The sequence below is a fragment of the Melopsittacus undulatus genome, chromosome 8 (assembly GCF_012275295.1).
Source record: "Melopsittacus undulatus isolate bMelUnd1 chromosome 8, bMelUnd1.mat.Z, whole genome shotgun sequence".
In the NCBI taxonomy this organism is placed as follows: domain Eukaryota; kingdom Metazoa; phylum Chordata; class Aves; order Psittaciformes; family Psittaculidae; genus Melopsittacus; species Melopsittacus undulatus.
This window is the reverse complement of record NC_047534.1, coordinates 8,026,367-8,040,697: the sequence shown is the minus strand read 5'-3', so window position 1 is coordinate 8,040,697 and position 14,331 is coordinate 8,026,367. Positions and strand designations below refer to the sequence as shown.

The window sequence follows — 14,331 nt, the reverse complement described above, 5'->3', positions numbered from 1 at the left end:
AGGGGCTGTGGTGCTTGGGCCCCTCGGTGGTAGCAGCCTGCGGGTGTCGGAGCTCGTCACGGGGTTAATCCCTCACCGCCGAGCACTCCCGCTCCCGTTTCAGCGCTCCGCCGGGCCCTCAGGGCGCTCTGCACATGCACCGCGGGCGGGACGGGCGGGTCCTCCCAGAGCGCATGCGCGACTTGAACCAATCGAGTTTGAGGTGGGGTGCGTCCGCCGGTCAACGTGGTGCGCCGCGCGGTACGTCATGACGTCGCTCTCGTGAAGTCACGCTTGCCCCGAGGGGGCGGTGTGGCCTGCGGGAGTGCCGGTCATTGCGGGCCGCGGGCAAGGGGCCGGTGCAGGTGCTCGGGCGCACCTGACGTGGCGGCGGGATGCCGGGGCTGGTGGTGTTCGGCAGGCGCTGGGCCATCGGCAGCGACGACTTCGTCCTCCCGGGGGCCTTCGAGCTCTTCGTCAGGCTGCTGTGGTAAGGCGGAGTGCGCGGCCGCTACCTCCGCCTGCGGGGCCGGGGCAGTCTCGGTGGCCGCTTGCCGGCAGCTTCCCTGCTGCAGGCCCCTCCGCCTGAGGCCGGGTGGTGGCGGCGTTGGGCCCTCAGCTGCGGCGTGGGCCGGCTCGGAGGACGCGGCGGCTGGGGGTAGAGTCCCTGGGCTGACGTAACGGCCCAGCGCGGCGTTACCGCGTGTGTGCTGTGCGCGGAACAGTAACTGCTGGGTTGTGTTTAACCCGTGACTGATGTGAACGTGGTTTCGTCCTGCCAGAGTTAATACGGCGATTCCTTCCTGTGTTAAGATCAGCCCAGGTTCTCTGGGACCTGCGGCAGTGAGTAGCGCACCACAGAAGAGAGTCTGTTTCTCGGTCTGCAGCGACTTCTGCCCAGTTGTAATTACTGCTGAGCATCCCTTTAGGCCTTTCATCCCGACAGTTTCCTAATATAACAGCTCCCTTTCTGTTAATCTTTGTGGGATGCTGTCATCAAGATGAAGACTTTATCAGGTGATCGCTGTGCAGTGTGTACGGTTCCAACTATAACTCTGTTATCTCACTTTCCTGTAGGTGGATTGGAATTCTTGCTCTTTATGCGGTTCACAAGGGGCGGTTTAACTGTCCCGGGGGAGGATTGCTGCACAGCTACTTGCTTGTCCTCCTCGTTCTCCTGGCTGCTATAATATGTGCATTATCTGCTCTTGTGTATGTCAGTATGCAAGGTAAATAGTTAATAATTTTTATTAATCTAGTAGGATTGTGGCATATATGCTTTTTTAATCTGTGGTTGACATTAAAAATGAAATAAAATTCAAGTGCTTCAGTGGTAGTCAAACTTGAGAAACTGTCAATATCAATGTATTTGCTGTAATAGTTTTGCCTCTCTTAGTTGGGAATCTAACATAAGTGGACACAACAGGTTAGTGCAGTTAATGGTGATACGTTCACTGTCATCAAAGCACCTTGAAACTTTCTTTTGCATTCACCATTAATCCATGTAATCCATGACCTCAGACAGAATACCTTTCAGCCTCTCCAACAGGAATTCAGGGGAAATAATCCAAAATAATTTTCTCATCCAAAATGTCATGTTAGCTTTGCCTTGCATAGGCAGATATTGTCATGACTTGTTAAAGATCAGTAGCTGCAGTGAAGCCTGGGAGGAAACACACATAGGAAAGGAATTTGTGTGAATGTCATAGTACAAGTAACTCACTGAGTACTGTTGAATAGAACACAACTTACAGCTTGAAGTGAATGGCTAAACATTCACTTCAAGTAAGTGAAGAGTAAGAACCACAGTGCAACTTCAGTCATTTGTAGAAATGGTTCATTTTGAGCTAAAAAAAAAGGTAGGGAGTTTTTTTTTCCTGGTGAGACAGCTCATTATCAAAGTAATGTGAGATTAATTCAAAATATAAGTGTGGTCTCTGCAGTAACAGACAAGACCCCACAATTTCTAATATTTTGGTTCTCACAACACTCTGTAAATAAAACTATTTAAATTATTTAAGTGGGAAGAAGCATGAAGAGGTTTGGTATATAAGTACAGCTACAAGGCCATTAGAACTAAGGCATGGAAGAATTCTGAGGCTGAATTTCCAAGAAAATTAATGGTGAGATGTCTTGGCCTGGTTATAATGTGGGGTTTTGGGAGCAGTGGTTCTTGCATGACCCCTTGCACTGCACTGATGTGGGCATTAGTGATGGAAGTGTGAACCTGACTGAAGAACTCATACACTAGGTTATGGTGCTGGGAAAGGAAACAAATTGTTTTCAGGAATCACAGTTCTGTCTGATTGTGTCTCTGTAAACAACCATGCTGCTGTGGTACAGGCAACAATCTGGGAATGGGAACAAGTTACCACTGGATCAAGGGATTTTTAAACAGCTTTGTCACTGGATGTGAGCCACAGCTTTACAATTGATCACTTTTGTTCTGCTCTGGTTTGAACCTTTACAAATTATCCTGCCTACACATGAGCACACACACACCCGCCATCTCATTACCCTGCGATCAACAAACTGGTTTAAGGAACTGAGCTGGCCAAAAATTACTCCCTTTCTTATTGCCTGAGAGTATTAAAAGAAAGAGGTTGTTATTAAGCTGCCAATACAGAAAATAGTCTAAGAAGTATTTCTGCTGGTAGTGGTCCTGCTTTTATTCTACTAAATAAAAATGTAAATTAATTTATTATTTAGTGACCTGGCAGAAGTGTATTGTGGCCCAGCAAAACAGCATCTGAAAATTAAATATTCAGGCAACTGAAAGCTAAATAGAATAATAAAAGCAGACACCAGAAGTCAAAAAGAACTGTACATGAGCCAGCACTCCAAGCGTGCCACTTTGGTGTATGCTGGGCACAGCACTGCTGCCTCACACTTGCTGCTGAGCTGGTTCTGCCTAAAGAGTGAGTTTTAGGCATTAGTAGAAGAGACCAAAAGAACCACATAGATAAACCTATTGTTTTTCTTTTCTCAGCTTCAGTATTAACTTTGCATTGACTATGAAAATACTTTGTATTTTCAGTTAAATTTCTTACTTTCTGGAAAGCTCAGATGTTCAGGTGGGATTTTGTGTACTTAAGATGTGGTCTTAAACAGTTTTTGTTTTAAATTCTCCCTGTGATTTCAGGAACAATTTCTAATCCAGGCCCAAGAAAATCACTTCCCAAGCTACTTTATACTCGCCTACTTCTCTATTTTCCTGAATTCATCTGGGCTGTTGTAGGAGCTGTATGGGTGTCAGACAGCAGTGTACAGTGTGAGAAGACTGTGATAAATGTCATCATGGGGACAGTTATTGCAAGGTAAAGGTTCCTTCTCTCATATCCAAACTTGATAGTGTATATGAAATGGAAAATACTGCTGATGTGGGTTTTGTACATGTTTATTGAAGGCTTTTCCAGCAGTGGGAGACTTTGATGTCTTGTAAATTATTGTGGTTTCTCATAGAAGAGTTTTCATTGTAAAAGGAGAAGAATTTTTAAACCTGGACAGATAGAATGAGTTGGTACCCTTCCCTAAACAAGCTTTAGCTACTTGCCTTGAGAGCATGGGCTAGAGTAAAGGAGGTGAAGATCAGAAAGAATAAGAGGGATAGATGGGAATGTAGAAAATTGGATAAATGTGAAGGGGGTAGTAGCTAGATCACTTCACTGGTAGTGAAAAATTGAGCCTTCACACCTCTGGGTTGCTGTTTCCAAAGCACAGGGTTGTGATTTTGAGTTTGGTGCCCCGTGTGAAATAAACTGACAGCCTTGCTCATGTGCCTGGTGGATTGAAAGCCTGATAACAAAGCATGCACCCTTAAGACAGTAGCAGATGGTGTTCATACAATATTTCTTACCCAACTTAGTTTTCTGTCTGTCAAGATCTATGGTTGTGTTTTCTTCTCAGTATCTAGTTTCACAGCCTTTTTATTCCACCTCCTTCTGTTTTGCAGCTGGGTTATCATCATCTTTACAATCATTGGAGTTGTAATCGTCTTTGATCCACTTGGGGGGAAAAAGACATTTTACCTCACCAATAGTGTCAGTCGGAACCTGGAGAGCAGTCAGTCAGGCCAGTTGCTGTACAATGTGAAGAACACTGCCACCAGGGTCTGGGAAAAAAGAATCAGGTTACTGTGCTGCTGCATTGTGCAAGATGATGACCATCGAGTGGCTTTTACAAGTATCGCAGAGCTCTTCCGCACCTACTTTTCGGTAAGATGGAAAGCTTTATTTATGTTCTCTTTTGACTAACTGAATTTGCAGACCTTGCGATACACATGTGCCTTTGGTCAGCCAGAAGTCCCTGTGCCTTCAAATCCTTTCCCCCTCCCTTTAACAAAGGTTTCTCTCCCTTTACAAGCATGAAGGGCTGTGGCAAAAGAGTATTCTTTCTTCTTAGGTATCTATCTAGTCAGGAGAACAAGAGTGAGTTTATTTTTCTCAGTTTGTGAAGATCCAAGCATTTTTCCTATTGATGATGAGTAAGGAGTCATATTTCTGACAAATAATCTGACTACTTTCTGACTGTTAAAGGATGAGCCCCACAGTATGTTTTGGCAGTCTTCCCTTTCTAAGCACGTGCCAGACTACAGCGTGCACATGCAGGAAGCTGCTTTTTGGCAACAGCATCTGCCAAATTGGAGTCTGCATCATGTTGATTCAGCTCAAATTTGTGTCACTTACTGCTTGGGCAGTCATAGTTCAGTGCTGACTTTGAAATCTGTCCATGATTTCAAGACTAGTAGTTCTTGTTTATTAGCAGTACTTGGGTATGCAGATTATAGCAACAGCCTACTCAGTGACTTATAGGGTAAAGGGTGCAAGTACTGTGGCAAGATGTCTGCCCCAGATAGTTCAATATAAACCCTTCAGCCTTCTCCTGTGTAAAATCCCAGTGTAGAGGACTTTTCACACAGGGTGATCAGTTCTACACAGTGTTCTACACAGTGATGTAGAACAGTGACCAGTAACACTTGCTATATGACTGAGCATGTGCTCAGCTGAAAAAAATACCTTTTACTTGGTATTTTGTTAAGTGATGAAAATCATGGGTAGAATTACCATCAGTCTTACTGAAGAAAATACCCAGTATGTATGGAAGGGGTGGGAGATTGGATGCTGCTGTGACCTGCATTTTCAGGGCACATTGCCTCTGAGTGAATTGCATTTATTTATGAACTGAAGAAATACAATTCGATATGCATTTTCCTGTGACGTGGTTTTGCTGTGCTGAGATGTGGGATGGTTTTAAGCACTCTTTCATTTCTTTGTGCAGGACACTGATTTGGTGCCAAGTGACATAGCAGCTGGTTTGACTCTGCTCCACCAAGAACAGGATAAAATGGAAAGTTGCCCAAAAGAGCCTGAAGAAGTCCTGTGTCATTCTCCATCATCTCCTGTGGTAAGATAGGGTTTTTGCAGCCTCTGGTTATTACTCTAGGAGATGGTGCCAGGTCAAATTGAAATGCAGTTCTTGGTGCAAGAGTTTTTGTGTTTTGGGGTTTTTTTAAGAAAATTAAACACTACTATAAAAATTCACAATCTAAATTATTAATAAATGCAGTGAAAACATCTTGATGAGTATGCAATCAAAATATTTGCTTTCGCATAACTAGTAGGGAATTAACAGCAAAAAAGAACCATTTAGGACATTTGATCATTGTAGAAGAGCCAGGAGAGAAAGGGAACAGAGAAAATTTCATATTTAGTACTATTTGCATAGAAGTGAAAAGCTAGTCTTTTAGTATTATGGTCTGTTTAAATTATGCCTGCTGCAAGTAACAAGACAAAGTACAAAACAAAAGTAGCATCTTTAAAATGCTTGCAAATGATGGGTTACAGTTTGCTAAATGATTTTTGCTAGTCTTCTATAGTAAAATGCCTTTGTAAATTATTTTCCCTTATTTTGGCCTGTGTTTCATAGAAGTATATAATTCTCCTTCAAGTAGTGCATTACTGTCAACTTGCCTTTGAATCCAGCCAGTATGATGGGATCATGCTAAAAGTCTTTGCCAAAGAGATCTGCTACAGACTTCTTAGTTGTTCTTTTGACATCCTTAAGTAACATACTTGGAGTGAATGTTGTTTTCAATATTGAGCTTATCAGTGCATAAGTACTGGAAGAAACAAATTCATTGGGAGCATATCAAGATTCCTGAGCTCTATAGCCATGTAAACAAACACAGACTTTTTCCCAGAATATGAGTGGCTCTTTGACCTCAAGGTTTTTCTTTTGGATAGTGTGTATTTCACTGGGGCTTCATTTCCATTAGTCTGTGTTCAGGTTTTATTCTATGGCTGCCCAACACACCTTTCTTCTCTCTCTCCTTCCTTTTCTTTCCCTGTGTCCTTTCAGACAGATGATTTGGATGCTGAACTGGAGAATGCTGCTCACTATATGCTGTTTGCTGCAGCTGCTTATGGCTGGCCTTACTACGTATACACCAACCCATTTACTGCACTCTGTAAGCTCAATGGTGACTGGTAGGTTTGATCAAGAGCTTAAAACACATAGCTTCCTTTTATTTAGCTAGCATTAGCACAAATAAAATAGTTTCAATAGCAGTATTTTTGTGGCATTAAATTATATTGCTCTTGGGAGTACATGAGCTTGACTGGTAGAGTTATCTTTCACAGATTCCATAGAAACAAAATTCCAGCCTCTTTCCACCCTCAGAAACAGGTTAGCATATTTTTTTAATTGGAATTAAACCAAACATGTTTTAAAATGCAGCTTTTTAGAGCTGCTTTTTGGACACACATGTATGTACAGAAATAAAAGTGGATGTATGTATAGAAGTAAAAGTGTTTCAACAGTTCTCCCTGTCTTGAAGGCATTAGCAGAAGTTGCCTGCCCCTCCAGCCTCCATTTTATTCCCCTTGCCTCCTTTGTATGTATGTGTAATGCTGTGTAGCATTACTGTATGTTTAAGTGACCACTGACAGTTGTGACTGTAACCATGATTCTCTTAAGTAGAAATGTGAAATAGAAATACAACATACTGAAATATAAGTGACTTTGAAAAAAATAACCACATAGTAAGATGGATACAAGAGATAAGCCTGATGTACAGAACTTGTTTTGAATTTCCTTTTTGGTTGGTTGTATTTTCTGTCATTGGCCTGTAGTCTTAAGGATTCTTTTCTTCTTGCATTGTTTGCTCTGCTGGTAGTCTTGTAGCAATGGTGTGTTTGTTAGTCCTTGAACTTAAAATGTGTGGCATGCTGCTCAGGCAAAACCAGGTTGGTGGGCAGAGGTAACATCTTGTATCAGGCTAATGGTACTATTGCAAAACCAAACCAAAAAGAGCTTTTGATTCCTGGCAGAAATCTTTTTGCAAAGTAACTAAGTTTGATTCCTTGAAAGGAAACATAAAAAACTGGAGCATGAAAGTTTTTCTCTTCTGTGTGTTTGTTAGTTGCAGAAATAGAACAACAGATTCTGATATAACTGGCAGTGATCGTCATAACTTTCACTTTGGATCCATCCTAAGAATAACAGGACTGCAGTACAGAGACTTCATTCATATCAGTTTTCATAACAAGGTAAACAGTCTGGACAGGCATTCAGCAAAAACACTTAGTGATTAATTCAGGGAAAGCAAGGGGTGAAGTTTCTAGTTTGCCTTCAGCATTTATAAGGTGTGAGAATCAAAGCCAAATGAAAACAGGCCCTGAAACTTTTGGTTCTGGGTTTGGGTTTGTTTGTTTTTCTAATCTAAAGGAACAGCCACAAAATCATCAACATAAATCTGTATCAGTATTGCAAAAAAGGCACTTACAGTAACATGATAATAAAGTAATTCTGTTTCTTTCCATAACACAATGGAGAGCTCAGAAAGAGCTTTCAGAAGGGGAGAACAAATGCTTACTCTTACAGAAATTTGGTATCTTTAATTATTACATTTATTCCTCTCCAGATATATGAGATTCCATTTTTTGTTGCTTTGGATCACAAAAAAGAAGCTATTGTGGTTGCAGTGAGAGGAACCTTGTCTTTTGAGGTATTGTCCATCTGATAGAAATAATCAGCTTTATAGAAATGGGTGAACTCCCAGTAACGAGAGGAAATTGTCTTATACTGGCACATTTAAGAATAACTCACTCACAGGCGTGAGTCTTCCAGGCTTAAGTTGTAAGCCCTCCTGTCCTTGGATGGGTAATATTCCTGTGCCACTGGAAGGGTGGGTGGTGGTAATTCCTCTGTAAGCAGAGGTGCATTTGTAATGCTTGTGTTTGCAGCTTGGAAATAGTTGCTGAAATCAGGACTGTGATGGCTACATTTGCTTGGGTGGTGCTATATGGGGAACTGTGTTCTATTGCTTACACACTTGTAAGTCAGGCTGTTGATGTCCCTATGACAGTGCTGGCAAGCAGAGCATGAGCTACAAAGCCCTGCAGTGAGGTCTGATGAAAGCTGTCTTGTTCACAGGACATTCTCACTGATCTGTCAGCAGATTGTGAAGACTTGACACTGGAGGATGTTCTAGAGAATGGCTTTGTGCATAAGGTGTGTGCAGGCTGTGGCTATGGATAGATCATCTCAGCAGTAAGGAATCTGTGAGCACCTGAGATCCTTTAGTTAAACACAGGAATAATCTTGTGAGCTGGATTGCAAGATTATTTCAGTGATTTGGTTGTGGCATCACATACTGCCTCTGGAACTGCAAGGTAGAATTTGTAATCCTCTTGTCAGACTCCATGTCCTTATTAAATATTCTAAAAGCTTTTTAGCCATTACATATAAGATCATTTGGTTGTAACTAGACCTTTGTCATGAGCATGAGAAAGAGGTCAGCTTTGCAAAAGGAAAGTTGCTCTGTGATGGTGTTGTATTTGAAGTATGTATGTCTCACACTTCAGATTAGATACATCCTTCTAACTTAAAATGCTGTCTTGTAGGGAATAACTCAAGCTGCAAACTACATCTATCAAAAGCTAATAAATGACGGAATTTTAAACCAGGCTTTCACAATTGCTCCAGTAAGTTATCTTTTAAATAATTTGGTTTGACACAAAAATTAGACACAGCTTTTTCTGTGTCTGTCTATGCTTCAGTCTTCTCTCTCTGTCCATAGGAATATAAGCTTGTGATAGTTGGTCACAGTTTGGGTGGTGGAACAGCTTCTATACTGGCGATCATGCTCAGGAACTCTTTCCCAACGTTAAGGTGTTATGCCTTTTCTCCCCCAGGAGGACTGTTAAGGTAAGAGACTTGCATGACTTGGTTCTGTGTCTCAGATGTAAAAATGTTTTCAAGGTAGTTGACAAATCTGTTAGATGATAACTCTCTTTGTTCAGAGTTTGTTTATATATTCTAGAACTGGATTTGCTCCATCCTGAGTTACAGTTGAGTTCTTGGGGGAATATTACAGAATGAAATGTATCTAGTGAATTTAGTGTACTATCAGGTAGTATAATTAGAGTTTAAATTAAAAGTTTGGGAAATAAAATGATCACCTCACTCATCTACCTTGGCCTGTAACATCTACACATACCATTATAATCAGCACTGAAGTTACTCTTGTCATCTGTAGGGGGTAGATCTGAAAGCTGGGGTTAGATCTGAAGAACTGGCTGCAGATGCTGATGCTGTTGCTTCATAATTGCGTTCTTATTGAATTATAATTTATCATCATAAAACTGAAGTGTGCATATCTTTGGTGTATCTAAAATGTGTCTCTTTCTTGTTAAAGCAAATCACTTGCAGATTACACAAAGCGCTTCATTGTTTCAGTCATTGTTGGAAAGGACCTTGTGGCAAGGTGAGATGGAAATACTTTTAAATTACTCTTTCAGGCATGTGTTAGGTTGCAGAGGATGGCAGGCTTGGCTTTATCTTGTTCTTTGTGTTTAAACAGGTTAAGTATGCCCAACATGGAGGATTTAAAGAGGCGAATAGTGAGAATTGTGGCAAACTGCAACAGACCCAAGGTAAGTAAATGTAGTTCTGGTTGAAGTCAGGGGAATTGCTACCTCTGTTCAGCCCCACCTTTAATGAAGTGACAATTGGTGTGTGTATTTTTGATCTTAATGATGAGGGTTTGGAACAGAAATGTTTGTTTCTTAATTCTCGGACATTTGTTTTAGTCTCTTATTTTATAAAGCTGTCTTGTCGGAAATTAAGATTCAACAAGACCTGGAAGATGGCTGTGCACAAGTTCCAAGGCCCAAAATTACCTGTTCGCTAGTTCTGTTGTTAAGGAAACCTAAAAAAAAATAACATGGGGAGAAAAAACCAAACCAGCTAAAATGACTCAAAATAAGTAAGATTATTTATGCTAATAATCATTTAGTATCAGTAGTGGGTTTACCTAAATTTTACCTTCAGAATTCATTTGGAAAGCAAATATTTCTGTGTCACAGTGTTAACTGCTTACCTCTTCTTTTTGCTGTTAGCAAGAAACAGAGTCTTGAAGGTGCTAAATCATTGTGGTGTGAAGCAGGTGACAGTGGAGATATAGAGGAGTGGCTTAAAGATTCTAAACTGCCACTTCTGAACATCTAAACCTAAATCTGCTGTACCCAGGGAATGTCCATGTAGTCCCAGGATGAGGAGTCGTGTAAAGGACCTGGATGATGTTGTAAATACAGAATAAGATAACAGACAGTTAGAAGTTATAGGTACAAGAAAACCTACATCTGCAGAGCTGAATCTACACTGAGTAATTCGACTGGTGAAGAATGTTGTTTTCGGTTGTGTTACTAGTGGTGTGGGTTAGCTCTTACTGAAATAGATACTACTGTGGGGAAAATCCAGTAAGAAGGTTTTATCAGTCAGAAAGTTAGAGGAGCATGTGCATGCAGTCATTTTTAACCTTCTGACTGTAGTTTCAGGTGATGTGGAGGAAGCGCCCAACTGGAGTAAGTTAGTTGAAGAGCTGTCAAACCTCAATTTGACTGTTTCTGTCTGAATTCAGTACCAGATCTTGCTGCATGGGTGTTGGTATGAAGTCTTTGGAGGAGACCCAGATAACTTCCCAACTGAACTGGATGGTAGGAACCAAGATGCCCTCACCCAGCCACTTCTGGCTGAGGAGAGCTTAATGGTTCATCGGTCACCTTCATACAACACCCTTGAGGATGAACCGCACCTCAATTCACCACCACAGTATCCTCGTCTGTATCTTCCTGGCAAGATTATCCATATTGTAGAAGAATCAAGCTCTAGGAGGTAAGTGAAGTAACAAATACCACTGTCCTGTTTGCCTAAAATCTACTTAAAGCTGCTTCTCACTTTCAAAGTACGTGTTTCCAGCTCTGCATCTCATCTGCATCTCCAGTACCCATCTTTAGTTATCAGTCATTAGCCATACTTTTGGTTTTCATTCTGTGCCTCCTGCTGCTTTTAATTTCACTTCAAGCCCTGGAAACTGTTCCTCTTTGTGTCCATGTGTCTTTCTTTGCTGGTATATTGCACATTCTCAGGTGGTGATTTTAAACAGACTGTTCAGCTGAGCTTTGGCATGCTGCAGTTCCTGCTCCAGGCTGCAGATCTTGTAGTTTTATGTCCTGGTAATAATGAAGTGATCACAAAATACCTTGTTGCTGAGTAGTCACTGGAATATTGGTGATGAGGAAGCAAAATACTGCACATAATACTGGCCCAGCCAGATAGGAGAGGCCCAGCCCCACAGTAACCAGTGTGCCCATGCAGCCTCTGCTTTCCTGTTCTTGCCTGCTTTTTTGTGGATGCAGGAAGGTGGGACAAAGCAGGAAAGCTGAAACTGCTGGGGGGGTGAGGATTGTGGTGTTGGGGCAGTGGTGTCTTTAGCAGTTTATTCAAGATCTGTTGATGTTTTTTTAGACAAAGCAATCTGAACCAGCCCACAAGCTAGACTTCACTCCCTATCCTCTCCTGTTTCACTCTGAAACAGAAATAAGAGCATCTGTTAAGTTGCACAAAACCATCCTACCAAAGGGAAAAAAGAGAAAAGGGCTGGAGAAGAAACCTTTTTTTTCATCCCTTTCAGTAGATTAGAATTTTATTTATGTTGTTTCTTATCTTTGGTGAACAATTTTAGTACTGGTTTTACAAGTTAGATACCTTAACACCTGTGACCTGGCAGGTTTCTTCCATGGCTGCTCTTCTGATTTACTTTGAGTTCACTTCCTATCCTTTATTTACTCCACAGCATAGCAGTTGGTCATGTTTTTTTCTCAATTGGACTAGCACACAAGAGCCCCTTTCATGTATTGTTCTGTAAAATAAAATCCTAAATACATCATATGTGCAGCATTAAATCCAGTGTTCAGTCTCCTACTGGTACATCTGTGACTTACTCCCTACATTTGACACTAATTATGTGGCTGTGCAGTGCTTAACCGCTCACACCCTTTGCCTGTGTTTCTGTGGGTGGGATGATTTGCTCAGTTCTTTCCCTGTTTAAAGCAGTGTGTAATTTGATGGTGTTCTGCCTTCAGGACAGGTACTGGCAGCATTTCCAGCTGTGTGCTGGAGGGCTGAATGGTGGCTCTTTAGGAAAAGATTCTGGTTTCTCCCCGAGCAAGGGCAGAAGCCTTCAGGTTGTCAGTTCCAGGCCTGGCACTGGCACCAGATCCCACAGACTGAGCTGTTTTATTTGTGGTGTGTTTTATTTTAGGTGGTGCTCTTCAGATATTAAATACACAGCAAGATGGTCAAATGAAGCAGTCTTCAGCAGCATTTTAATAAGTCCCAAGATGATAACAGACCACATGCCAGATGTTGTGCTCAAAGCACTGAACAGTTTGTCTCAGGAACACAGATCATGTATTTCTTGTCAGGCAAGAGAATGTAACACCAATGTGGTGTAGCCATAGCTCACCAAGGTGAGGGGGTTTTCACTGCAGGCTTCAGGTATTCAGGGACCATTCCACTTTCATACCCGTGTGGATTTCAGAACTTTTTTCTCACATTGCATAAAATAAACAAGGGTCTTCACGCCCTTGGCTGTGCAGCGACCATGCACGGCAGGAGGCTGGTTAAAGCAGTCTGCACTTGCGCTGAAGGTTGAGCTTTTAGAAACCATGATGGTCTGACACGTCCCAGCTAAGCCAGTGGATGCTGGAGCACGAGAGCCAAGGCGCCAGCTGAGTGCTCAACCAGAGCAAGCGTGTGTGTGCGGACAGCTCAGCCTGCGGATGAGCGCAGAGCCCTGCCAGACCTTAAAAATGGTAAAAAATCCAGTTTCTGCTTCAGTCACATCCTGCCACTGCCAGAGACCAGCCAGTGCGGAGCCTGGAGGTGCGGTATGGAGGGAGCTCAGGGACAGCGGCTGGCGGGGGTGAAAGTGGGCAGGTTGGGGTGCACAGGTTGTGGTGAGACAGGCAGCCCCGCTGGGTGGTTCTCATTGATTGCACTATTTTTCTTACTGATTGTGGTAGCACCCAGGGGCAGATGGTTTTGTGGTTAAATGCTGCTTGGACATACGTGTGCAATATTCTTTTATCTGTTGTTTGTATTTGTTGAGCCACATAACTACTTTTATTGATTTTAAACTAACCCATATTAGGACTACTTAATGAGAAGATTTAAAAAAAGCTAACCCTTTATTCATCTTAGCTGGTTGCATCATCTTAGTCACTAGCTCTGCTGAGAGCACTGATCCCAATTCTGCCAAAAAATCTATAACCAGTTACACTAATTTTAAGTGGATTCCTTGTTTCTAAGCGTGCAACCATTTTAACCCTTTTTTAAGGCTCAGCAGTAGTTCTTATTTAAAAGAAAAAAATTAATATGATGTGTTTGAGAAAACTGCGTGGCTATTCTTGATGTGATACTTGATATGGAGACTAAATAAAATGCACTCTAAAAACTTGTCTTATTACATTCAGGTATGCTTGTGTGAAAGTTACTAGCTTAGAGCTGTCAAGAGAGCTAGAGGCTGTGCAGCAAGGTAAGGTAGCACCAACAGTAAAGCCCAAGCACGTGATTCCTCTTCCAGCACGATACTGCAGTCACCCCCAGTGCCCCTGGAGTGAGCAGGAGCACAGCAGGCTCCTGCCCTGACATGCAACAGCACAGGCTAAAATGCTAGGCTTTTAAACATAAATAGAGCCGTCATTTTACCAACTGTTAAAAGCAAGTTATAGTTTTAGAGGAAAAGCACTCTTCTTTGTACACAACATGGTGAAATGGGTGTTTTTTCCACTGGGTGACAGCAGCTTTATTACACTGCACAAGCAAATGCAGGCGTCACTAACACTTCCACTGATAATGCATGGCCTCCAAAGAAATGGTGCTGACTGCTGTATTTAATCCTGTTCTTCACATCAGGGCACCCCTCACAGCACCAGGGTGGAGCACTGCACCAGCCTGCTGGTGGCAGCAGAAAAACAACCCTGAAACAGAGTGGTGCAAGAATCAGAA

At 42.1% G+C, this 14,331-nt stretch overlaps 1 protein-coding gene across 1 annotated transcript; it reads left to right on the top strand.

Annotated features, from left to right (window-relative positions):
• The first annotated feature begins 273 nt into the window (after positions 1 to 273).
• DAGLB (diacylglycerol lipase beta) lies at positions 274 to 13,763 on the top strand. The gene is made up of 15 exons (XM_005143363.3): positions 274 to 469; positions 1,057 to 1,208; positions 3,122 to 3,296; positions 3,932 to 4,193; positions 5,257 to 5,382; positions 6,337 to 6,464; positions 7,400 to 7,526; positions 7,901 to 7,984; positions 8,413 to 8,490; positions 8,883 to 8,963; positions 9,059 to 9,186; positions 9,677 to 9,745; positions 9,842 to 9,914; positions 10,901 to 11,154; positions 12,584 to 13,763. Exons 1-15 carry the CDS (start codon positions 375 to 377, stop codon positions 12,774 to 12,776), a joined length of 2,025 nt encoding a protein of 674 aa, XP_005143420.1. The 5' UTR covers positions 274 to 374; the 3' UTR covers positions 12,777 to 13,763.
• The last annotated feature ends 568 nt before the right edge of the window (positions 13,764 to 14,331 follow it).

Excerpts from the sequence above, each read along its gene's own strand:
- DAGLB (XM_005143363.3), top strand. The coding sequence starts at position 375 with ATGCCGGGGCTGGTGGTGTTCGGCAGGCGCTGGGCCATCGGCAGCGAC. Across the intron at positions 5,383-6,336 it reads ATTCTCCATCATCTCCTGTG|ACAGATGATTTGGATGCTGA; the intron begins GTAAGATAGGGT and ends GTGTCCTTTCAG. Across the intron at positions 8,964-9,058 it reads AGGCTTTCACAATTGCTCCA|GAATATAAGCTTGTGATAGT; the intron begins GTAAGTTATCTT and ends CTCTGTCCATAG.